The 24,264-nt window shown below is 39.1% G+C and overlaps 1 protein-coding gene across 1 annotated transcript in view; it reads left to right on the forward strand.

Moving 5' to 3' along the window:
- GLDC (glycine decarboxylase) overlaps positions 1-24,264 on the forward strand; it is a 114,149-nt gene that overhangs the window by 51,121 nt on the left and 38,764 nt on the right. Inside the window, exons 9-15 of the mRNA XM_069090759.1 lie at positions 1,787-1,892; positions 6,295-6,434; positions 8,065-8,145; positions 14,435-14,532; positions 15,581-15,665; positions 15,826-15,867; positions 16,608-16,750. Of these exons, the coding sequence (XP_068946860.1) occupies positions 1,787-1,892; positions 6,295-6,434; positions 8,065-8,145; positions 14,435-14,532; positions 15,581-15,665; positions 15,826-15,867; positions 16,608-16,750 (695 nt within the window). The remainder of the gene's footprint in view (positions 1-1,786; positions 1,893-6,294; positions 6,435-8,064; positions 8,146-14,434; positions 14,533-15,580; positions 15,666-15,825; positions 15,868-16,607; positions 16,751-24,264) is intronic.

Raw genomic sequence — 24,264 nt, forward strand, 5'->3', positions numbered from 1 at the left:
CCATCCATCCATCCATCCATCCATCCATCCATCCATCCATCCATCCATTCATTCATTTGCTTTTTGGAGGGCAATTGGGGTTAAGTGACTTGCCCAAAGTCACATGGCTAGTAAGTGTTAAGTGTCTGAGGCCAGATTTGAACTCAGGTCCTTCTGATTCCAGGGCCGGTGCCACCTAGTTGCCCCAGTGCCACCTAGCTGCCCTGACTTTTATTTTTAAAATTTTAAAAATTATTCATATTTTCTGTTTTTCTGTCACTGACATTTCCCAATATATTTTTCTCCCTCTCCTCCTCCCAGAGCGCTATTCCTTACACCAAAGACTAAAAAAGAAAGAGGAGGAAAAAAACCAGTTCAGCAAAACTAATACATAAAAAAGTTTGACATTATATGGGAAATCTCATTTAAGTGAATAGAGCTCATATAGTTTGTTGTTGTTCATTCATTCAGTTCCGTCTGACTCTTTGTGACCTCATGCCCACTGTCCATAGGGTTTTCTTGGCAAAGATATTAAAGTGGCTTGCCATTTCTTTCTTCAGTGGACTAAGGCAAACAGAAGTTAAGTGACTTGCTAAGGTTTACACAGCTAGTAAGTAGCTGAGGCCAGATTCAATCTCAGTTCTCTATCCATTGAGTCATCTGGCTGCCTTTTCATGTAGTTTAACCCCCCTTATTTTACAGAAGCTGAAATTGAGGCCCAAGGAGGGAACTTCTTCAAGGTTACACAGCAAGTCAGGGGCAGAGTGAAGCCCAAAATATTAATAACAGATCATATTTTTCTATGGTATCAAAGTTTTCAAAGTATTTTCCTTGTCATGGCCCTGGAAAGTTGTTTGGAAAGACCATGTTTTTTTTGCCATTTTACAAATCAGAAGGTATAGCTGCTATACCCAAGATCAGCAGGTCTGTGGGTCAGGATTCAGGTGCCCTGGCTTCCACTGTCTTATGCTGCTTTCTTGCGCAGAAGCACACTATACAAATTATTGATCATCGGATCATGAATTTAGAATTGGAAGGGATACTAGAAGTCATTTAGTCCAACAATCTCATTTTACAGATCAGGAAACCGAGACCCAGGGATGTCAAGTGACTTGCTCCAGGTTGTATAGGTAGTGTCAGAGCTAGAATTTGAACTCAGGTCCTCCACCTCCAGATGTAGCCTTCTTTCTCCTGTACCATGGTGCCTTTCTCATGTATGAGTGTGTGTGTGTAAATATATCTATATGTATACACACACACATATGGGGTTTATCTTTATGCTGAACTCTTTTTTTTTTTTTTTTTTGCCTTTTGGAGGGCAATTGGGGTTAAGTAACTTGCCCAAGGTTACACGGCTAGTTTATTTATTTATTTAAGCAATTGGGGTTAAGTAACTTGCTCAAGGTTACACAGCCAGGTGTTTCTGGGTGGGTGCTAAGTGTCTGAGCCTGGATTCGATCCCCAGGTCATCCTGACACTGGGGCCAGTGCTCTTACTCGCTGTGCTACCTGGCCACCCCGACACAGCTAGTTTTTTTGTGTGTGGGTGTTAAGTGCCTGAGGCCGGAACCGAACTGGGGTCCTCCCAATTCTGGGGCCGGCGCTCTTACTCACTGTGCCACCTAGCTGCCCCAAACTCTTAAATGAAAATTCTAATGGTCATTTCTTAAATGGTCAAACACAGGGAATTTCAGTATAGTATTCATAACATCAGCTGGTTCTCAAACGACGTCAGATATCTAGTGATCATCACATTAACCATTTTTAGCCATATCTGGATTTAATTCCTGAAATGTTTTGGTTTTTAGGCCCTTTTGGCTAATGTGGCTGCCATGTTTGCCATCTACCATGGTTCCAGTGGGCTCAAGCACATTGCCAGGAGGGTGCATAATGCCACCTTGATTCTAGCTGAAGGTGAGTAGTTTGTCTACTGTAAACTTCATAGATTGGGAAGGGATATAGTAGATCAATTTCTTCCTTTCAGAAGAATTCCTATCATTGGACACGGTTGCTTGTTCACCAACCACAGCAACTAACTAGCCTTTGCTTTTTGCCATCACAGTAATGTCATAATAATTCATATTTCCATAATTTTTAACAAGATTGACAGGGTTAGTAACCCTGTATAGCAGCAAGCACCCTAGCATACCCAGGATGGCTGCTAGTACAGGTTCTTTGATCTGCTTTTCTAAAGAAAAGCAACTCAAAAAGGGTTAACAATCTTACTTTAATCAATCAAACATATATCATTTACCTAGTTCAGGGGAAAAAGTCAGCACTCGGTACCTGGAACTTCAGAGAATACAAACAGAAGTTACAAGAGAAAATAACACAATTAAACAGACAGGGGTTCTAGCTGTCTGACCATTACATCCATACCTAGTTAGTCACCAGAGAGAGAAGCACCAACATCTGTGTTTTCAAAGTTGGGGGGCTCAGTGGCTACCCAGAGCCTCATCTGGTCAAATTATAGAAGTCTTCCCAAAGTGAGCCCCAAAGCAAAACCTCAGAGATCATCACAACTCTCATTACCCATTGAATACAAAGTAATGAAAGTTGTGCCTTCCTGAAAAACAAACCTCCCACCACAGGCTCTAGGTGAGCACATGCAGCCTATTAGGGAGCAGAGTATATGGAGAGGTTAAGTGACTTCGATAGATAAGAGATGACTTGGTAGTATGGAGTATAGCCAAAACTCAGGTTTCTAGTTACAGAGGCAATTTTCTTTTCATAATAAGCATGTTGTTTAATGTTAAATTAAAAGAAAACAAGGCACTGTGCTAAGTGTTGAGGATATAAAGATGAACATCAAACAGTCTCTATTTATTATATCAGGATACAACAGGTACATAGACAATGTGAGGGCATTAATAATTGGGTTGGGTCAGGTCCTGCCCATGACATGGAGGAAGTTAAGGATTCTTCCAGGCACAGGTAAGGAGAGAGACCAGTTCAGACATGGGCATCTGTTCAAAGTCAGGGAGGTGGGGGATAAAATATCCCATAATAACTCACATTTACATATTGCTTTAGGCAACAGTCCTGTGATGGTAGGGAGTAAAAAAAGTACTCATTTTACAGATGCTGAAACTGAGGCTCCCATGACTTTCAATGATATCCAATAGCTCCAATAACTCCAATAGCATCCAATAACAGATGCTGAAACTGAGGCTCAAATAACTTTCCCAAGATCATACAGATTAGAACTGGGATTTAAATCCAGGTTTTTTGGTCTACAGGTCTAGTACTCCTTCTGCTACTCTGCTAAAAATTTTTTATTATTAACTGAATACTGTGGGAAAAGTTATGAATGTATTGAATACCCCTTTTATTATACTGGTGTGGGGCTGGTCCTACCTAATACCTTCCTTTTAGAGTAACCATAATATATTAGATTTTTCCTATTTTCCTGTTTCCAGTTATTTTTTTCTTTTTAAAAAAATCATTATTCATTTATTTTTAAAATTCTTTTTGAAATTTTGATTTCTAAATTTTCTCTTCCACTTAGTCCTCCCCTATCCACCGAGAAGGTGAACAATATGATATCAATTATACATGTGAAATCATACAAAACATATCTCCATCTTAAGTTATCTTTTAACTATATGATTTGACTTTTGTTCTGTTCTGATCCATGCAATAATTTAACACTTCTGCAGGCTCTATGTGTTTCACAGTGTCCACTAAGGGGTGGGAAACCCACAAAGCTAAGCTTGAAATAGCTCTCCCTGCCTCCACCATGATCCTCCTATCCTTCATCATGGCTTGAAGATGACCTTGGTTTCTCAAAGGTTATGCCAGGATTTTTTGGGGGGGAGTGGTTTGTGAGGCAATCAGGTGCCCAGGGCCACACAGCTAGTAAGTGTGAAGTATCTGAGGCCATCTCTGAAATAAGGTTCTCCTGAATCTAGGACTGGTATTCTATCTACTATTCCACCTAGCTACTCCCTTTTAATTTATTTATTTTTGATTATTTTATCTATATATCTATACACATATGCATACCTAGATACACATGCACACATACATATATACATATAGACACATACATATACACACACACACATATATACATATAAATCTCTGTTTTAGGATGTCTTTATTTGTTAGTTACTGAACATAACTTGGGGTCATTATTTTCTAACCACCAAAGGTTTCCAAAGATTAATTATGTTTTTCATCAGGTTTAATGTTTATATCCATGAGTTTGTTTATTCATGTGAAACTGAAGACATCTGAATCATCCACACTGCCATCAACCCAGAATTCATAAGCATATACCATGTGCCATCTGGTAGCCAGCTAGGGAAGCTATCAAAAATCGCACCAAACTCTCTTGCATAGGGGAAGACATTTAGCACAACAAACACTTTTTTTTTTTGCTTTTTGGAGGGGTAGGGCAGGGCAATTGGGGTTAAGTGACTTGCCCAAGATCACATGGCTAGGTAAGTTACAGGGTTACAGGGCTAGTATTTGTGTCAAGTGTCTGAGGCCGGATTTGAACTCAGGTCCTTCTGACTCCAGGGCTGGTACTCTACTCACTGTACCACCTAGCTGCCCCACAACAATGGCTTTCAATCTATATCATCTCAGATTAGTTGGTTTTGTTTTTTTAAATATGTGGTTTCTTTATTCTTTACAGCATTCAGTGCTCAATAGATTGCATAGCAGTGGGATTGTTGACCTGATTGCGGGGAAACCAAGATAAAAAGAACGCAGCCTTTCTTCTTCTGCTCTATAGTTTCCTCTCCAGCAGCATCTTCTTCCTTTTCTTCCTCCTCTTTGGCTTCCATGTCTTCTTCTCCAGATTCATTGCCCTCTTCTTTTTCATCTTCCTTGTCTTCAGATTCATCCTTGGCACCTTGTTCTCCGTCCTCCTCCTTCTCTTCTTCCTTAGCCTCTCCTCCTTCAGAGGGGAGTTCATCTCGCTTGTCTATGCAAGGTCTGACTGGTTCTATTAAATTATAAAAGCTCTGAGTGTGGACAAAGTGATAGCCTAAGAATCTCTTGTTTGAACATCAGTCTAGCTAAATTTAAAGAAGTTAATTACCAGAAGATCGGCCACCTTGAATTCTTTTTGGTCATAGCAACTTGGGCAGGCAGGTAAGCAACAAGAATTTATTAAGCATTTACAATGGCACTGTGTTAAGATCTAGGGATACAACATAAGCAAAAAGCAAGTGCCTGTCCTCAGGGAGCTTTCATCCTCATGAGGGAAGTCAACATAGAAAAAGAAGCAGAAAGAGGCGGTGGGAGGAGGGAAGGGGATAAAAAGTCAAAAGCATAGCTGGGAAGGGAATGAAGCTTGTCCAGTCTGGGTCCTACCAAATTCCTGGAAAGAATTTGTCAATGGGAGAAGGGGGCCAACATGGCTGAGAAATGTTTCAAGGTGAGAATTTATTTATTAGTTAAGGCATGGACAATGCAATCTGCATTGGTAGACAGAGCATCCCAAACTGATATATTCATATGCCCTTGCATATTGCAATATCTTTCCCCATATTTCATCTAGAGCCAGCTAGATAGTGCAGTGGTTATCAATTAAATCTAATTATATTATTTATTATTAATTATAATAATTATATATATAATTATAATAATTATATATATAATAATTAATCATATTAAATCTAATCTCTGCTATTTATTAGCTCTGTGATCCTCAGTGAGTCACTTAACTTCTGTCTGCCTCACTTCCCTCAACTATAAAATGGGGATAATAATAGTACCTATCTTAAAGCATTGTTGTGAGGATAGAATAAGATAATATTTATAAAGTGCTCAGTACATTAAGTCGGCACTTAATAAATCCTTCCTCCCTTCCTTCCTCCCTCCCTTTCTTCTTTCTTTCCTTCCTTGCTTCCTTTCTTCTTCCTTCATTTTTTCTTTCCTTCCTTCCTTAAACGACATAGACTTAGGAAGAAGAAGAGGAAACAGGTTCATGGTGCAATCAGGGCTGTGAGATGGCTCAGTGGATAGAGCACCAAGCCTGGAGTCAGAAAGACTTGAGTTCAAATTCAGCCTTAGACACTTACTAGTTCTGTGACCCTGGGCAAGTCATTTATCCTGTTTGCCTTAGTTTCCTCCTATGTAAAATGGGAATTATAATGGCACCTACTACCCAAGGTTGTTGTGAAGATGAAATGACATAATAATCATAAAGTACTTAGCACAGTAGTCCCTGGCACATAGTAGGAACTATATAAATGTTAACTTATTACTTGTGACATCCATGGAGGAGTTTTTTTGTTTATAATAAATATTGGTATATAATAAATATAATATCCCGGTGTTTGTTTCTTTTGTTTTCATCCAGGTCTTAAGCGAGCTGGCCACAAGCTACAACATGACTTGTTCTTTGATACCTTGAAGATCCAATGTGGCTGTTCCTTAAATGAGGTTTTGGATAGAGCAGCTCAGCGGCAGATCAACTTCCGGCTTTTTAGAGATGGCTCAGTAAGTGGAATTAAATTTGTTGGTCTTTTTTTTTTTTTTTTCCAGAAATTGGGGTTAAGTAACTTGCTCAAGGTTACACGGCCAGGTGTTTCTGGGTCGGTGCTAAGTATCTGAGCCCGGATTTGATCCCAGATCTCCCAACTCTGGGGCCAGTGCTCTTACTCACTGTGCCACCTGGCCGCCCCTGTTGGTCTTTCTACAACCTCTTTGTAGCTTGAAGTCCACATTTTTGAGTCTTAACAAGTGCAGCTGCATGTTCTAGAAACACCTCCTTTCCTCCCACTGAGACTGACATGTCTTAATTTTGCCACAAGCTAAGTATCTCTTCTATATATTGAAGAGTTTTGTGTTTTCAGAGATGGAGAATGGAGGCATATGTCTTCCACGTGACTCTTGGTTCTTGGTTCTTAGGTTTTATGTTGTCCTTTATGGCACTTTGCAAAAACCTTGAAGTTCTATCTAAATGTTAGTTGTCATCATTACTTTCTTTTTTTCTTTTTGGAGGGGTGAGGGCATGGCAATTGGGGGTAAGTGACTTGCCCAAGGTCACATGGCTAGTAAGTGTTAAGTGTCTGAGGATGGATTTAAACTCAGGTCCTCCTGACTCCAGGGCCAGTGCTCTATTCACTGAGCTGCCTAGCCAGCCGCCCCAAATCATTATTATTTTTTATTATTAGTTAGTAACAGTACTAGTAATTATTGTAGTCTTTGTCCATTTTCTTTCCTTTTTTTTTCTTAGTATTGTATTTCTTAGTATTGTAGTCTTAGTCCATTTTCAAGATCAGAGATGGAGGGTCATTCTGTTGTACCATTCTCATTCTTACGTTCTCTCCTTCAAGATTGCATTTCTCCCCTAACTATTTTAGGGGAAAGAACATCAGATTTAGGTCAGAAGAGCTGAATTCTAATTCTGACTCTTAAATCTGCTAATTGAATTTGGGCAATTCACTTAACCTCCCTCCACCTGTGGGAGAAAAATAAGGGATACTCCCTATTGTACTTCCTATTTCCTGTCCTAGAACCAAAGCAGTATTAGAATTGGGTGCTGATCTTTGATCACAGTGCATCCAGACTTCCATTTCTGACCATGACTCTCATTGAAGCCCATGGGGGTGTGGAACAGCCAGAATACAATACTCCATCATTTGTCTCCTGCTATCATCAGAGTCTAGAATGACTCAGAACTCTGGACATGCCAGAGGAAGTGAAGCTATGGGGGCAGCATCCCTCTAATAACTTTTTGGTGCCTCTTTCCTCATGGTGACATGGGTGGGCAGATATTGTCTACCTTGGACCAAGTAGATTAGAATAAGTGTGACAATTGTGTCATAATGAAAGGAGCAATGAATTTGGAATGGGATGATCTCTTCTAGTTGGCAGCTGTGTGACTTTAAACAAGTCACTTAACTTCTCTGGACTTTAATTTCCTAATTGTTAAAATGAGAACATTCAACATGACTAGATGATATCTAAGGATCCTTTAAGTCTTAGAGCCTTTGATACCTTCATAACTAGCTGTGTTCCATTAGGCTAATGAGAATGTTGTCCAGCAATTTTTGATTCATTTGGTATTTCTTTAGATATCCTGGAATTTCTTGTTAATGATTCCTTTGTTTGTTTGGGTTTATAGCTTGGCATTTCCCTTGATGAAACAGTCACAGAAAAAGATCTGGATGACCTGTTGTGGATTTTTGGCTGTGAGTCCTCTGCGGTAAGTCATATTGAAACTTGGATACCTAAAAATTCTCCTTTGGGACCCGGCTAGTGTGGGTGTCGGTAGAGTATGTGAACAACAAAGACGGAGATGCATTTTAAGATAAGAAAGTAATTAAGCTGCTGAGTCTCTGTTGGGAGAATTCTTATAAGAGTATGACTCCTTATACGTGGTCACTTGATGGTCTTAAGGTAATCAAACAGAGCAAGATGTACATCTTAAAATGATTGAAAGCATTGAAAATATTTGTCCATAAGTAGGTGCTTTACCTCTATTAAGAGGGTAATGATGTTCAGTATGAGGAAGGTGGAGAGTCCTCATGTATTTTGCAGCACTCTGCAGAGAGGTGATGAGGGTGTGACCACATATGTACTACTGTGTTCAGTTCTGAGGTCACCATTTTATGGACACTGATGAACTACAGCACATCCCACCCCAAGGAGAGTAACCAGTGCAGGGAAGAGGTTAACGGGAATACCATATAAATACCTGTTGTAGGAATTAGAATGTTTAACCTAGTAAAGAGATCATTTGTGGAGGGGGGATGGGGAACAATGATCAAAAAGTATTTGAAGAGGTGTTTTAGAAGAGAGATTAGATTTATTCCCTCTATCCGAGGGCAAAACCAGACATAATGGGTAAAAATTATAGGTAGATTTCTGCCTGATGTAAGAAAGAACTTTATAGGGGTGGCTAGGTGGTGCAGTGAATAGAGCACTGGCCCTGGAGTCAGGAGGACCTGAGTTCAAATCTGGCGTCAGACACTTAACACACACACACAAAAACTAGCCGTGTGACCTTGGGCAAGTCACTTAACCCCAATTGTCCTCCAGAAAGCCAAAAATAAAAAAAAAGAACCTTATAAATAGATTTGTCCCAAAATAGAATGGAGACAGGGCCAAGATGTCAGAGCACAGGCAGCAACCCAACTGAACTCTTTCAACATTCCCTTCCAAACAACTTTAAAATAACTCCTCAAATCAAATTTTGGAGTGGAAGAGCCAATAGAAGGTCAGAGTGAGCTATTTCTCCAGCCAAATGCAGTTTAGGAGCTTGACAGGAGAGGTCTGTGATGCCCAGGTAGGAGCCTGAAGAGAGGCAGTAATCCCAGCTATGAGTCTTGGAGGTGTCTGTGAAAATGGCAGTGGCAGCAGCTTTTAGGAGCTCTCAGCCCAGAGACAGTAAGGGGGGGTGGTTGTGATGGTGGCTGCTGGACAACTGTTCAGACAGAGATTACGGAGGATCCTGTGCTGACACTGGTTACAGTTGATGCTGACTGGAAGTTCTACTGCCCATAAGCAGTTCTGGGTCTCAGCTCTAGGTGGAGAGGATTGCTTGTGGTTAATCACAAAGGAAGAGGGATCCTGGTTGAAGTTCCAAGGCCAAGAGGGGTGCTAGCACTTGTGAATACCGGGGAACAGGGACCCTTCCTAGGTAAAGAATAGAGTGCAGACGAGGAGAACAGTGACCATGCCTCTCCCTGGATCACACTACCTTGGAAGTGCCAAAAACTAGCTATGGACCATCCCATTCTGAAAACAGAAGCACTAAAAAGCCTGAAACTTGGGCAGCTAGGTGGCACAGTGAGTAGAGCACCGGCCCTGTAGTCAGGAGGACCTGAGTTCAAATCTGGCCTCAGACACTTAACACAAAAACTAGCCGTGTGACCTTGGCCAAGTCATTTAACCCCAACTGCCCTCCAAAAAAAAAAAGCCTGAAGCTTGGCACAGTGCCTCCCCATCCTTAGGTGAGCAAAGCCCAACTTTAACTTAAAGTTCAAAATCAAGAAATAGCCTGGAAATAAGCAAAAGAAAAAAAGAAGTTGACCATAAAATCTACTGTGGTGGCAGGGAAAATTAAGACATAAATTCAGAAGACAATGTTAAAACAGCTATAAAGCAAAGCCTCAAAGAAAAAATGCTAATTGAACCCAAGCCCAACAAGAATTCCTGAAAGAGTTAAAGAAAGAGATAACAATGGTAGGGAAAAAATGGGAAAAGAAATGAAAGTGATGCAAGAAAATTATGAAAAGAGAACTAATAGCTTGGTAAAAGAGGCACAAAAATCACTGAAGGAAAAAATTCCTTTAAAAGCAGAATAGATCAAATGGAAAAAGAAGTACAAAAGCTCATTGAAGAAAATCATTCCTTAAAAATTAGAATTGGGCAAGTGGAAGCTAATGACTCCACTGGCATTAAGAAACAATAAAACAAAGGAAATAGAAGGAAAAAATAGAAGGAAATTGGAAAAATTGGGCTGGAACATAGATCGAGGAGAGATTATTTAAGAATAATGGAGCTATCTAAAAGTCATGATCAAAAAAAGAGCCTAGACATCTTCTTTCAAGAAATTATCAAGGAAAACCCTACTGTCTTAGGTCCAGAAGGTAAAATAGAAATTGAAAGAATCCATTGTTCACCTCCTAAAGAGATCCCAAAATGAAAATTTCCAGTACTATAGCCAAATTCCAGAGCTCCCAGGTCAAGAAAAAACTATATTGCAGGCAGCCAGTAAGAAATAAATTAAATACCATGGAATCACATTGAGGATCACTCAAGATTTAGCAGCTTCTATGTTAAAGGAGCAGAGGGCTTGGAATATGACATCTCAGAAGGCAAAGCAGCTAGGATTACAATCAAGAATAACCTACCCAACAAAGCCAAAAAAATCCTTTAGGAGAAAAAAAATGAACATAATGAAACAGGATTTTCAAGCACTACTGATGAAAAGACCAGGGCTAAATTGAAAGCCTGACATTAAAACAGAAGATTCAAGAGATGCATAAAATGGTAAACATGAGAGCGTAATCATAAGGGAATAAATAAAGTTAAATTGTTTTCATTCCTACATTGGCAAATGATACGTGTAACTCCTAAAATCTTTATTAGGGTCTTAGAGGGAGTCTACATAGGCAGAAGTCATGAATGTAAGTTTATTATGTTAGGATGATCTTAAAAAATGAAGGGATGAGAAAGGAATACTGGAAGAAGGGAAAAGGGAGAGGTAGAATGGGGAAAATTTTCTCACGTAAAAGAGGAAAAAGAAAAAAGAAGAAATCAGTTCAAAGAAATCACACACACACATATATACCCCTTAACTGGGTATAGAAATCTATCTTATCCAATAAGGAAATAAGAGGAGAAGGGATAAGAGATGAGGGGTGGGGAATGAGAAAAGGGAGAGTAGATCATGAGAAGCAGTGGTCAGAAGCAAAATATACTGAGGAGAGACAGAATAAAAAGAAAGAGAAGAATGAGCAAAAGAGAATAGGATGGAAGGAAAGACAGTAATCACAACTGTGAATGTGAGTAGACTGAGCTCACTCATAAAACAGAAGCAGATAATAGAATAGATTGGAAACCAGAATACAACAATATGTTCTTTATGAGAGACACACTTAAAACAAAAATGCACACAAAGCAAAGGGCTGAAACAGAATCTATTACTCTTCAGCTAAAGTTAAAAAAAAAGCAGATAATTTTTATCTGAGACAAAGCAAAAGCAAAAAGACATGATGAGGGAAACTACATTTTGCTAAAAGGTACCATAATGAAGTAATATCAACATTTTTTACAAGTTTCTTTGGTAAAGGTCTTGTTTCTCAAATATATAGGGAACTGAGTCAAATTTATAAAAATAAAAACCATTCCCCAAATAATAAATGAACGACGGATATGAACAGGCAATTTTCAGAAGAAGAAATCAAAGCTATCTATAGTCATATAAAAAATGCTCTAAATCACTACTGAATAGAGAAATGCAAATTAAAACAACTTTGTGGTATTACTTTACATCTATCAGAAATGACAAATCCTGGAGGGAATGAGGGAAAATAGGTTCACTAATAAACTGCTGGTTGAATTGTGAGCTGGTCCAAATATTCTGGAGAACAATGTGGAACCATAAATCTGTTCATATCCTTTGATCCAGCAATACCACTACAAGGATTATACCCCAAAGAAATTAAAGGAAAAGGAAAAGGGCTTGTCTGTGCAAAAATATTTATAGCAGCTTTTTATGTGGTGGCAAAGAATTGGAAATCGAGGGGATGTTCATCGATTGCAGAATGGCTGAACAAGTTGTGGCATATAAGTGTGATGCAGCACTATTGTGCTATAATAAAGTGATGAGGGGGGTGGGTTCAGACAAAACATGGTAAGACCTATATAAACTGATGTACAGTACAGCAATATTATAGTGATGATCAACTGTGAAAGACTTAACTACTCTGATCAATACAATGATCCAAGGCAATTCCAAAGGACTCATGATGAAAAAATACTATCCAGAGAGAGAGTTAATGAACTCTTGAGTGCAAACTGAAGTATAATTTTCTAGTTTTCTTTCTTTTGTGATATGGATAATATGGAAATACATTTTGCATGATTTCCTCTGTATAATTGATATCATTTGTCTATTCAGTGAGTAGAAGAGAGTAGAAGGGAGAAGGAGAAACTCAAAATTTGGGGAAAAAAGTGCTTAAAAATAATAATTTTATTTTTTAAAATAAATTCTTAAAAAAGTAGGATGGGAAATGTGGCTAGGTGGTTCGGTGAATAGAGCAACTGGCCCTGGAGTCAGGAGGACCTGAATTCAAATTCAGCCTCAGACACTTAACACAAAAATTCGCCGTGTGACCTTGGTCAAGTCACTTAACCCCAATTGCCCTCCAAAAAAAATGTAAAACAAAAAAAATAGGAGGATGGGTTGTCTTGGAGGGTAGTGAGCTCTTCCTCCTTGGAAGTCATCCACTAAGTGTATAACCACTTATCAGGGTTTTTGTAGGTGTAGAGGGTGTTATTGCCCAGGTTTGGACCAAACTAGATGGCCTCTGAAGTCCTTTCCAGTTGTAAGGTGGTGGTTCACTTTCTTTCCTGTGGCTCAGTTTTTAAGTTGTAGACATCTTCACAATCTGAGCTGTATTTGATTCATTGTTAATGGATTCCAGTAATTTCTCATGGTATGACCTTCTTTTCTGTACTTATCATATTGTCTCATATCCATAGTTAATTTGCATATATATCATATCTCATTAAGTATATAAATCTCTTAAGGGCAGGAACCATATCCTTCCTCTTTGTCCCAATCAGTGCCTAGGCCAGTGTCTCATAGTAGGTGCTCAATAAATAATCATTTTTGAATAAAATGAAAAGACCTTGTATTTTTCCATTTAACTGTGTAGTGCAGAGTTGGACAAGTGATAATCAATCCATTCTTTCTCTCGCCCTATCTGTTGGATAGGGGCAGAATGGAATCCTTCTCAGATCTTTTCTATATCCTCCTTGGTTTATTTAGAGTTTGACCTTTTCTCTAATCACTGCCTTCTCCTTAATCTTTTTCCTCCCTCCTTCCCTCCCCCCTCTCTAATTATCCACATGACAAAACAATTAGCCTTCTTTTTAGTCTAGGGGAAATAAAATCGGCTTTAGGTGAACATTAATCCCTTGATTTTATGGAGTTTATATCAGAAGAAGAATTATTTAATCTTAAAGAAGAAAAATTTAATCTTAATAACTCAGTACCTGCACTTAGGACAATTTTTAACATGCATACAAAGGTTTGACTCTGTCTTAATTTCAATTTTTGTTTAACTCTAGATAACTTTCTACCATTTTATGTTGTTTGAGGCAAAAATTAGGATAGTAACTTTTTCTGTAAGATAGATGAGCAGAGTTTACAGTGTCTGTAACTCCCTGCTCAGGGAGAGGAGCCTGGAAAAAGAGCAAACTTGTTTTTGGAATTTCCTTAGTTCTTGAAAAGCTGAGGACAACTACGTGTTTGAACCCAAGCTTCAGTTCTGAGATGCCTGTGCAGGAATCCATGGGCCTTTTGGGGCTACCTCTCAGCCCTCTTTTCAGGCTCTCTTTTCAGACCCCTTTGATTTCTTCTTTTGTATACTGCCCCATGCCACAACTTTTTGCTAAGTCCTGGGCATGCCTGGGGCTGCTGTCTTCCTATTGCTGTTGCTGCTTAGTCCTTAAAGTCTATACCTTTTTCCACTTAGTCTACGTTTCTTAGAGTGTAGCCCTATCAGGAAAATGCTCACAATCCAAATGACTGTTACCACATTATACATAGTTGCTTATTTCCTTGTAAGTCAAATAAATGGTGACAGTTATATTGTCCACCAACTAACTTTATAAGAATTGTTGAAATAATGTTGAATAAAGTAAGATGTCCCAGAAACTTGATTTTTATTCATCATCATGAGATAACTCAATGAAAAATGTTTATTTTCCTTCTCTTATTTAATCCACAACAATTTTTCTGTGTTCTCTTGGTATAGGAACTGGTTGCTGAGAGCATGGGAGAAGAGAAGAGGGGTATCCTAGGGACCCCATTTAAAAGAACCAGACCATTCCTGACACATCCAGTGTTCAACAGGTTAATATAGTTCCCTTGACATCTGCATTTGGCATTGTGCAAGTAATTTGAATTTGAGGCTACTTGTCATCACAAGTGACATTCTGTCTAGTTGTATGCAGGCAATTAGTGATTGATTCACAACCTTTAAAAGTATATTCCTCTTTTTCAGCAGAGTATTTGTTTGCTTGACAAATATAGGGGCCATAGTTTAGTAAATCCTAAAAGTATATATATATACTCTTTGGAGGGGGGATAGGTGTTAAGTGTCTGAGGCCAGATTTGAACTCTGGTCTTCCTGACTCCAGGGATGGTGCTCTCTTCACTGCGCCACCTAGCCACCTCTAAAAGTATATTTTTAAGGTAGGGTATTAACTTCAGAAATTTGGTGGGCTATTAACTTCACATTCCCTTCACCATTCTTCTTCTCCTTAAAGTCATGATTTTTTCTTCTAATTATGCCAATCACCATTAACAGTCCATTCCAAACCTCAGACCAAGAATCCCTTAGGAGTTATCCTGTTTTAGAGCCCCTTTCTCTTAGAGCTGAGACCATAACCTGGAGCCCATGACTTTATTTAAAATTATTTTTACAAGTATATTTCAATATTCTCTTTTAATCCAAAGTACTTTATTTTGCACAGTTAAAGCATCATTCTGGGAAGGGGTCCATAGGCTTCACCAGGCTACCAAAGGGGTCCAAGACACACATAAAGATGTTAGGAACCATTGTCCTAGGGCAGTAACATGTAAGATCTCACAGGTACACAGAGCAAGCATCCTCCTCACTATATCCTTGTGAGTATAAATATTTCCCTCTTTTTACAAATGAGGAAACTGAGTAACTCCATGAATTCTGAGTTGTTAACTCAGCTGGTATACACTGAAGGCTCTTATCTCCTATGTCCAAGCTGAGCACCCCATCCATTCTGTCAGGCAGCCTTCTTGTTGTGCTGTCTGATGCCTGATCTGATACATGCTGAGGGTAGTAGTTACATCTTACCAACTTTTAGAAGACTGTGTGTAGGACCCATTTGGTTCTCAACACGGATTCTGTGTTCTATCACAGGTATCAGTCGGAAACTAATATTGTCCGCTACATGAAGAAACTGGAGAACAAAGATATTTCTCTCGTCCACAGCATGATTCCTCTGGTAGATACGATATTCTCTGTTGTTTTCTTGGATTGTCCTCAGTCTCTTTCTAGAGAATGGAAGTAGAGACCATAGGTGGGATTGAGGGTGGATGGAAGGAATTAAGAACAATAATATGATGCTTTTTTTTTTTTTTTTGCTGGGGGGGTGTTTCTTAAAGGGATCCTGTACAATGAAGCTCAACAGCTCATCTGAACTTACAGTAAGTAGAACGATTTCATTAAGTGTTTATTTGTTGGGCCATCTTGCCTTCCATATTTTTTTCCCTTCCTCTCTCCCCTCCTCCTCCCCAAGACAGCAATCAAACTGTTATAGATTATATATGTAAACTTGCCTTGTTAAAGGCTTTCATTTTGCAAATGTATATTCATTAATTCCAGGTATTATCAAGAATTGTAAAGCTTTCTTCCTCAATCAGTCAGGAGAGTAGTGATTTGAGGCTGTATTTATAAGCTATATCAACACAAGTGTTTGCTTTATCCACTCCTGCAGCCTTGCAAGCACATTAATTCCAAAAAGTCTCAGAGGTGGAGGAGCTCCCTTCAATATATTTATTAATTTAACAAGTGTTATGATAACCATGTAGTCATAATTGCATATTACAATATTTTATAACCACAATACTTTATTATAATAAATTTATAATAAGTATATATTCAGGGAAACCTAAATGTAAGTAGAAAGAATAGTTGTGGTTAGTAGGTAGTTCCCTGGATTTTTCCTCATCTCTTTACTGATGTTTACTCACTCAAAGGAGGTAAGAAATTGCAGTGGGTGCAAACAGTGCCTGCAGAATGACCTGTCGTTTATGGGTGCTTGGGTATATATACCTTTCCATTACTGCAAAGGAAGAAAATTTCCACACACACACACATATATGTATATAAATATAGGGTTTAAAGAGAATCATAATTTACATGTGTTTTCTCCGCTCCTCTTCAGCCACTCACATGGAAAGAATTTGCCAACATTCACCCCTTTGTGCCTCTAGACCAGGCTCAAGGTTATCAGCAACTTTTCCGAGAGTTGGAGAAGGATTTGTGTGAACTCACAGGCTATGACAAAGTTTCCTTCCAACCTAACAGGTGAGTGAATTTTTTCTCCTTTTTGTCAGTGATGTGACTTGGCAATAAGAATCCAATTTGGGAGACTGTCATTGGTTTGTACCTAGTGGGTCAACAATAATAACTAGCAATTATATCATTTAACCTCTCTGTGACAATAAATCAGAGAAAAGGGGCCAATCCACACTAATAAAGGGAATTCCTGATACCAGTGAAAGCACAGGTTCACCCTCTTCCTCCCATCTTCATCCAAAACCATTGGACCTCAGTTTTGTCATCTGTAATATTAGTTTAGGGAGAGGTCATTAGAGGAAGGGACGGTATTTGAATTGGATAATGGCTAAGCCCTCTTTCAGTTCCTGAATTTGTGATCCTTTGATCTTAATAGAGGGGAAGTGGGTTGTAAGCAGATAGAAGGCTTCATCTAGATGCAAGAAGATCTGGGTTTTTATTCAGCTTTGGAGACTTACTAGCTAGGTGACTATGGATAAGTCTGACCATGGATATTGAAGCTCTTGGCTACTGAATCTTTAAAATGTTAATAATACTTATAGTTAGGGGTGGCCAGGTGGCTCAGCGAATAAGAGCACCGGCTCCAGTGTTGGGATGACCTGGATCAAAATCTGGGCTCAGATACTCAGCACCACACCCAGAAATAACTGGCCGTGTAACCTTGAGCAAGTTACTTAACCCTGATTGCTTTAAAAAAAATACTTATAGTTCTATCTCATAGGGCTATTATGAGGCTCCAGTGAATTAATGTCTGTAAGGTACTTTGCAAACCTTAGCATGCTAGACAAATGGCAGCTATCATTAATAGAGTACTTTAGCAACTCTATGAGGAAAGTAATGCAAGCATTGTTATCCCATTTTTAAAAATGATAAGGAAATTGAGGCTAGAACAGGTTAAATGATTTGTTCATGTCCATTCAGCTAGTACTAAGGTCAGGATTTGAATTGAGTACTCTTGATTCCCTGTCTTGGTGTTATTTTCTGTGCCCCATGCTTCCTCTCCTAGCACAAATAATCCAGGTTGTAGTTCTGGATCTCCCAACACCTACCTGTGTGATCTCAGGTGCCACCTCCATTGTCTGCAAAATGAAAAAGGCCCATTATCTGATCTTTATTGTTTCCTATGATGTTGTCTGGCAAGGATGTCCTGGATTTATGATTAGAAATTCCAGATAACTTAGAAAGTTGTTTCTTTTGCAAGGGATTAAGCTGAGAAAGTTATCAGTGTATGAGCTAATGCCGTAGGCCCTTCTCATCATGCCCAGCAATTCTAAAACAATCGCCCTGCTTCAAGGACGGAGATCAGTTTCCTATGTTAAGCTACCTTGAGTAGCAGAATGGTCCAATGAAGCCAGGGATTCAGATGAAAGGCATAAGAAAAATGACTTTGTGTTTTACTTTTCCTTACATGGCTGGTATAATGGTGAAATCAGACCTAGAACCCAGATCATCTATTTGGCTCCTACAATTGATTGCTTCTATATTTTGGCTTTTTGGCAAGATATGAGGGGAAGAGGGGTTTACAATGTTATTTTTCCCCTCCATATTCCTCGATTTTTACTTTTTTACATATTTTTGTATTTTTCAGTTACAAATTCTCTCCCCCTAACTCACTGAGAAGGCAAGCAATATGATACTCACTATATATGTGAAGTCATGCAAAACATTTCCATGTTAGCTTTTTTAAAAAAAAGCAAGAAAAATAAAGTGGAAAAAATCAGCTTCAGTCTGCACTCAGTGTTCGTCAATTCTTTCTTAGGAGGTGGATAGCATTTTTTCATAATCAATCCTTTTGAATTCTCATGGATCATTGTATTGGTCTAAGCAGCTAAGTCTTTCACAGTTGATTATCATTATAACATTGCTATCCCTGTGTACAATACTCTCCTGGTTCTGTTCACTTCATTTTGCATCAGTTCATTAAAGTCTTCCAGGGTTTTTCCGAAACTATCCCCTTTGTTATTTCTTATAGCACAATAGTATCACAATCATACCACAACTTGTTCTGCCATTCCCCAATTGATGAGCATCCTTTCCATTTCCATTTCTTTGCCCTTAGGGCATAGCTCCAAAATGTTTTCCAGAATGGTCAGCTCAGTTCACAACTCCAACAGTGTATTAGCGGTGCGATGTTATTCTTCAAAAGAAACTGCTCATCCAGAGAATGGAATTTTTGATAATTAGATTAGTTTACATTTCTATTGGGCTGCAAGGTTTATAAAATGCTTTTCTTCCCACAACCTTGGGAGGTAGGGAGTACTGGTAGTATGACCTGTTTTACAGAGAAAGACATTTCACAAAGCTAGCAAGTGTCAAAGTTGGGGTTCACCCCATCCCAGCCCCCTCCTCTTCAAATCATCAGTGATCTTTAAAAACTTGTTTTCATGTGTACTAAAAATGAAGAGACTTTGCCCTCTAGTGGTTAACTATGGACAAATCTTCAGTGCCTTATTGGAATAGAGATCTCAACGGAGCCATCAATTTCTGATCTGCTTGCTTGTGGTCAATGAAATTTTACTCTTTCATAGAATCATAGAGGTCATACTATTCCTACTTCCTACCAGATAGAGGGCTACCTAGTGATTAGGAGATCTCTACTCCTTTCTTGGCCTTGCCATTGATGAATGAACTGGAAACTGATTTCTATATCTCTGAACTTCCTTCTCATCATTATGATTTGGGTGTGAAAAATGGGTTGTTTTTTTGGTCTCCATCTCACTTGAAGGTGGTGAAGCTTTGTAGTAGGATGAGCCTTCTTTCCCATGAAGATGCAAGGATGGGGAATGGGATGGTCATAGGATTAGAGCTGGAAGAATCCTTAGAGATGATATAATCCAACACCCTAATTGTAAGCAGAAACTGAAGTCCATAGAGGTTAAGTGTTTTGGCCAAGGTTATATAGCTAGGGAGTAGTAGGGCCATCACTCAACAAACATTTACCAAAAGCCTGCTACCATGTGTACCATGAGATACAGGGACAAAAAGCAAACAATGCCTCTACTAAAGGGATAAACACTTGCATAAATAAATACAGTATAAGGAAAACTGAGTGTTGTTATCTGGGGTATGAGGAAACTCTTTATAGAGAAGGTTGCAACCTGAACTCAGTATTGAAGGAAGTAGAAAATTCTGAAGGGCAGAGCTGAGAAAGAAGCCGTAGAGAAGAGGTCAAAAGTGGAGTGCTGAATTGAGAGAACATCAAATGGTGTAGTATGTCATCTTGAACCCACAATGTGGTAAAATAGGTATTAAAATATAGCATCAAAATGAAACCAGCTTCTAGACTTTCCATTTATTTCCATCTGTATCTGAGGGCCAAAAAGCCCAAGAAAAGGAAAGCTAAGGAAATGTATTTCTTTCTGCCAACCTAGACACCTGGAACTCGAGTCTAGAAATCACATGTAGTCCCTGCTGGCTATGTGGAAAGAGTTGTCTAAGAATACTGAGTTAACATTCTGTTTGTCATCCTGTCCCACTCGCCTAAACCGTCTGCTCATACTTACTGCCATTCCTCCTAAATGGTCTATCCTGTGTTGAGTGGTGTGGAAGCAGACTCATCCACTTTAGAAATCTGTGATATAATTAAGGGATAATATTTGTGGCAGAAGAGAAGACAGCAGTAAACACCTTCTGTGAGTGACTCATACTGAAGAGGGTGTTTGATGGAGGTGTTTGTTTTTGTTTTTTTCAAAGAAAATTACAAACTGAGATGTTTGAAAGAATCAGAGAATCCGAACCAAACAGTCTCAGAGTTGGAACAGACCTTAAAGGCCATCTAATCCAACTCCAGAATCCCCTCCAAAAAGCAGCCCCAACAGATGGCCACGTATGCAGCCTCTGCCTGTCTTATACGAGCTGACATCGAATAAGACGTATCTGTCAGCAAAGGCTCCCACACGGGATAAGATGCAAACTTGTCTCAGTTCACAGTTACTCTCTCATAGGGGGATTGTGAAGAGGGCTGGTAATCAGGGGAAAGACTCGAAAGAGGAGATGAATGCCAATAAACGTTAGTGTCAGAGGTGGAGGCTGGGGGTGGAATGATGCCAAAGGCCTGGAGATCAAAGTCCAGAACCAGTCCTGGCTTCTGGCTTCCACCAAGCATATCATGAAAAGATTTAATTAGAGTTTGATGATAGTTCTGTTATTATATTAATTATGGGAAATTTAAGTATACAGAGGTTCATAGGTTCCAGAGCTTCTGCTAGCCCCACACCCTCATTTTATAGATAGAATTCAATTCAACAGGCCTTTGTTCAGTGCTCATTTTGTATGTGTTAGGTGCTAGGATTGCAAAAACAAAACAGAAATAGTCCCTGCCCTCAAGAAGCTTACATTCTTCTGGGGATACAATATGTAAACAGAAAACCACATGCCTCATAATGTCAGACACACAGACATATATTCCTATAACCTATACACATATATACCTATCCCCCCACATATGCCCAAACATATATACCTATATATTTGTATTCATAATAAATTTATATTATAATATAATATATAATAAATTATAAATGTATTTATAATAAATACAATTTATAATACAAATGTAGTAAAAAGCCATATATGACATATGCTACGTGTATATTTCATATAATGTTAATGCACATGTATATTACATATGTTAATGCATATATATATATCTAGCTATCTATATCTATATAAAATATATGGTAATTTGAACAGGGGGAGAGAACTTTATCTAAGGTCATACAGGTAGCAAATCTCAAAGTCAAGATTCAAACTCCAGACTTCTGATTTCAAATCTAGTAAACTTTCCACTTAGGCCAGGCTGCTTCATATTTTTGGTGTTTTAATTATGATTGCTTGATAATAACACAATAATAACTGACTATGTAAGATTTGAAAGCAAAGAGTTTCACTTACATTCTCATTGGAGCCTCACGATAATCCTTTTGAGGTGGGTCATATAATTGTTATCTCCATTTTATAGATGAAGAAACTGAAGCTCTCCCATGGTGAGTCTCCAGTGAGCCAGGAAGTGGAATTAGAGCCCAAGTTTTCCTGACTCCAAGTCTAGCATTCTATTTCATGCTTTAAATGTCATCTCATTCTTTACAGAAGGACAATATTGTACTTTAGAGTGAATGCATTTGGGGAAAGCATAGCCTAAAGGAAAAGGTTCACCATTTTATTTTATTTTTAAAGTTGCTACTCTATTTTCTACTCCCTCCACATCCCTAAAATTTTCCCTGAACATATTCCTATTTGTGATTATGTAAATTTTTTTTCACTTTTTATCCCCCTGTAGGTGGAGCTATGAGCCCCTCCAAAAGACTCTTCAGCACCTTAGCATCTCACATTTCACTTGAAATTGGTGTCATTCTTCCTTCTACCTTTGAAGCCGAAACACTGCTAAGTTTATGAGTGTCTAAGGCCAAAGGCATCCAGCATTTCCATTTCAGTCTTTAACGGACCATACCTTCTCACTGTCTCATTCTTGGATGGCTGTGCATGGTTCTTTACCTATCCTCTCATCCCCAGTTCTCTCTTGGTCTAGCTCAATTTTCCAGCTTCTCAGCAAAAGGAGTGTTAATAGAAGTCACATGAAAAACTCAGGGGAAAAGCAAAAACAAAGAAAAACTCCTGTTCAGTGCTGAACACAGTGTCTGGCATGTAGTAGGCACTTAATGAATGGTGATTGATTGAAAAAGAGAAGTCTTTGTTGTGACTGAGCTGCTTTGTACTTCCAACTCCTTTCTCTATTTAGGCTCTTAGTTCCATGTCCTCAGGATGTTGTCTTTATCCCTATCATTTGGCCTCTAACTCTAGGACCAGAACTTAAAAAAAAAATACTTCTTTGTGAACAATTTAGAAAAAAATCCTTGGGGACATCCTAGTGGGACATGCATGGGATCTGAAGTCAGAGGATGTCGGTCCAAACCCCGGTCGTTACTGACTAGCTGTAGGACCCTGGGGAAAGTGCCTTTTGGGAGAACTCAGTTTCCTCATCTGTAAAAAGAAAACTGAACTAGATAGTCTCTTAAGGTATCTTCTAATGAAAAATAATCCCACTTTATTTTTAAATGCATTCAATCTTGGGACTATCCTCTAGTTTTATTGCATATTTTGGCTTCTTTTCTGTTGTATAAATGCTGGTTGATTGATTGGTTCAGCATCTTTTTGTGCAGAGAGTTGTGCAAAGCACTGGAGGATATACAAGGTTTGGATAAGACACTGTCCCTATGTCCTTAACGGTCAGCTACTTTTTATGTTCTTGTGTGTCTTGGGGGGAGCCATCTCCTCCCTTCCCTTTGCTTTTTCTCTGTTGTTTTCTGAGAGGTGTTCTATATATAGTCACTGCCATCTTGACTGGAGAGCTGGATAGATAATTATCATAATCATAGCTAACATTCACATAGCGCTTTCAGAATAACAAAACACTTTACAGACATTGCGTCATCTGATCCTCTCAACACTCTTGTAAGGTAGGCTATTCGGGGGTCATAATCCTTCCCATGGTGATGGTGGCTGCTGTTGTTAGAAGGTCATATGCTACTATATGACAGAGCTGGGCTTTGATGGCAGGTCCCTGATTCCAAGTTCAGTACTACCACGTGGACCAGCTTTTACAGACCTGAGCCTGTTTGCTGTCTTCCTAAGGGCATGACAGAATCCAGGATTTAAACCAGGACTCAGCAACCTTTTAGAATTCACTCCCTCTCCAATGGAGGGGGGGAGGGAGGGAGTAGTGATGTGAGGGTCACTTAGATAGAAATTGCTGTGGTTCCGGTATGATGCCAAAGCTAAGAGAGTCGACTGCTCAGGGTTATCTTGGGAAATTCTCCCTTGAGTGTTGGGGTCTCAAAAACAAATCCGTTAAGTGTTCCGGAAAAACATTTCATGATGGTGGGCTCTGAGCTTTGGAGGAGGCTTATCTAAGCCCTGCCTTAGTTGCTTGGGGCTGGCTATAGGATTAGGCAGAGGCCCTTGGGATGGGTGGCCCACTACCAGCTACCCCCTACCTACCTCCCTGCCATCTGCCTTTGTAAAATCTATATGTCTATGGGAAGGATCACACCTTAAGTAGCTATCAACTAACACTTTCATTCAACAAACTTGTTTTATGGGGGATTGTTTCAGTTTTATTTTTGTATTCTTATCACCTAGCACAGTGCCTGGAACATGGTAAGATCTTAATAAATGTTGGCTGATTGACTGATTATATGCAGAGCACTGTGTTGGGTCCTTGAGGTGATATAAGATGTTCACAATATGTTCTGACAACAGTCAGTAGTTCATTGAGTGACGAACTTTTTTTTTTTAAATGATTGGGGTTAAGTAACTTGCTCAAGGTTACACGGCCAGTTATTTTGTGTGGGTGCCGAGTATCTGAGGCCGGAACCGATCCTGGGTCTCCCGACACTGGGGCCAGCGCTCTTATTCACTGCACCACCTGGCTGCCCCAAATGCAAATCTTTTTTTTTTGGTAGGGCAATTGGGGTTAAGTGACTTGCCCAAGGTCACATGGCTAGTTTTTGTGTTAAGTGTCTGAG

This window comes from Petaurus breviceps, unplaced genomic scaffold (assembly GCF_028583685.1).
Source record: "Petaurus breviceps papuanus isolate PSGF00001 unplaced genomic scaffold, PetGlider_PUasm1.0 187, whole genome shotgun sequence".
NCBI classification, from domain to species: Eukaryota; Metazoa; Chordata; class Mammalia; order Diprotodontia; family Petauridae; genus Petaurus; species Petaurus breviceps.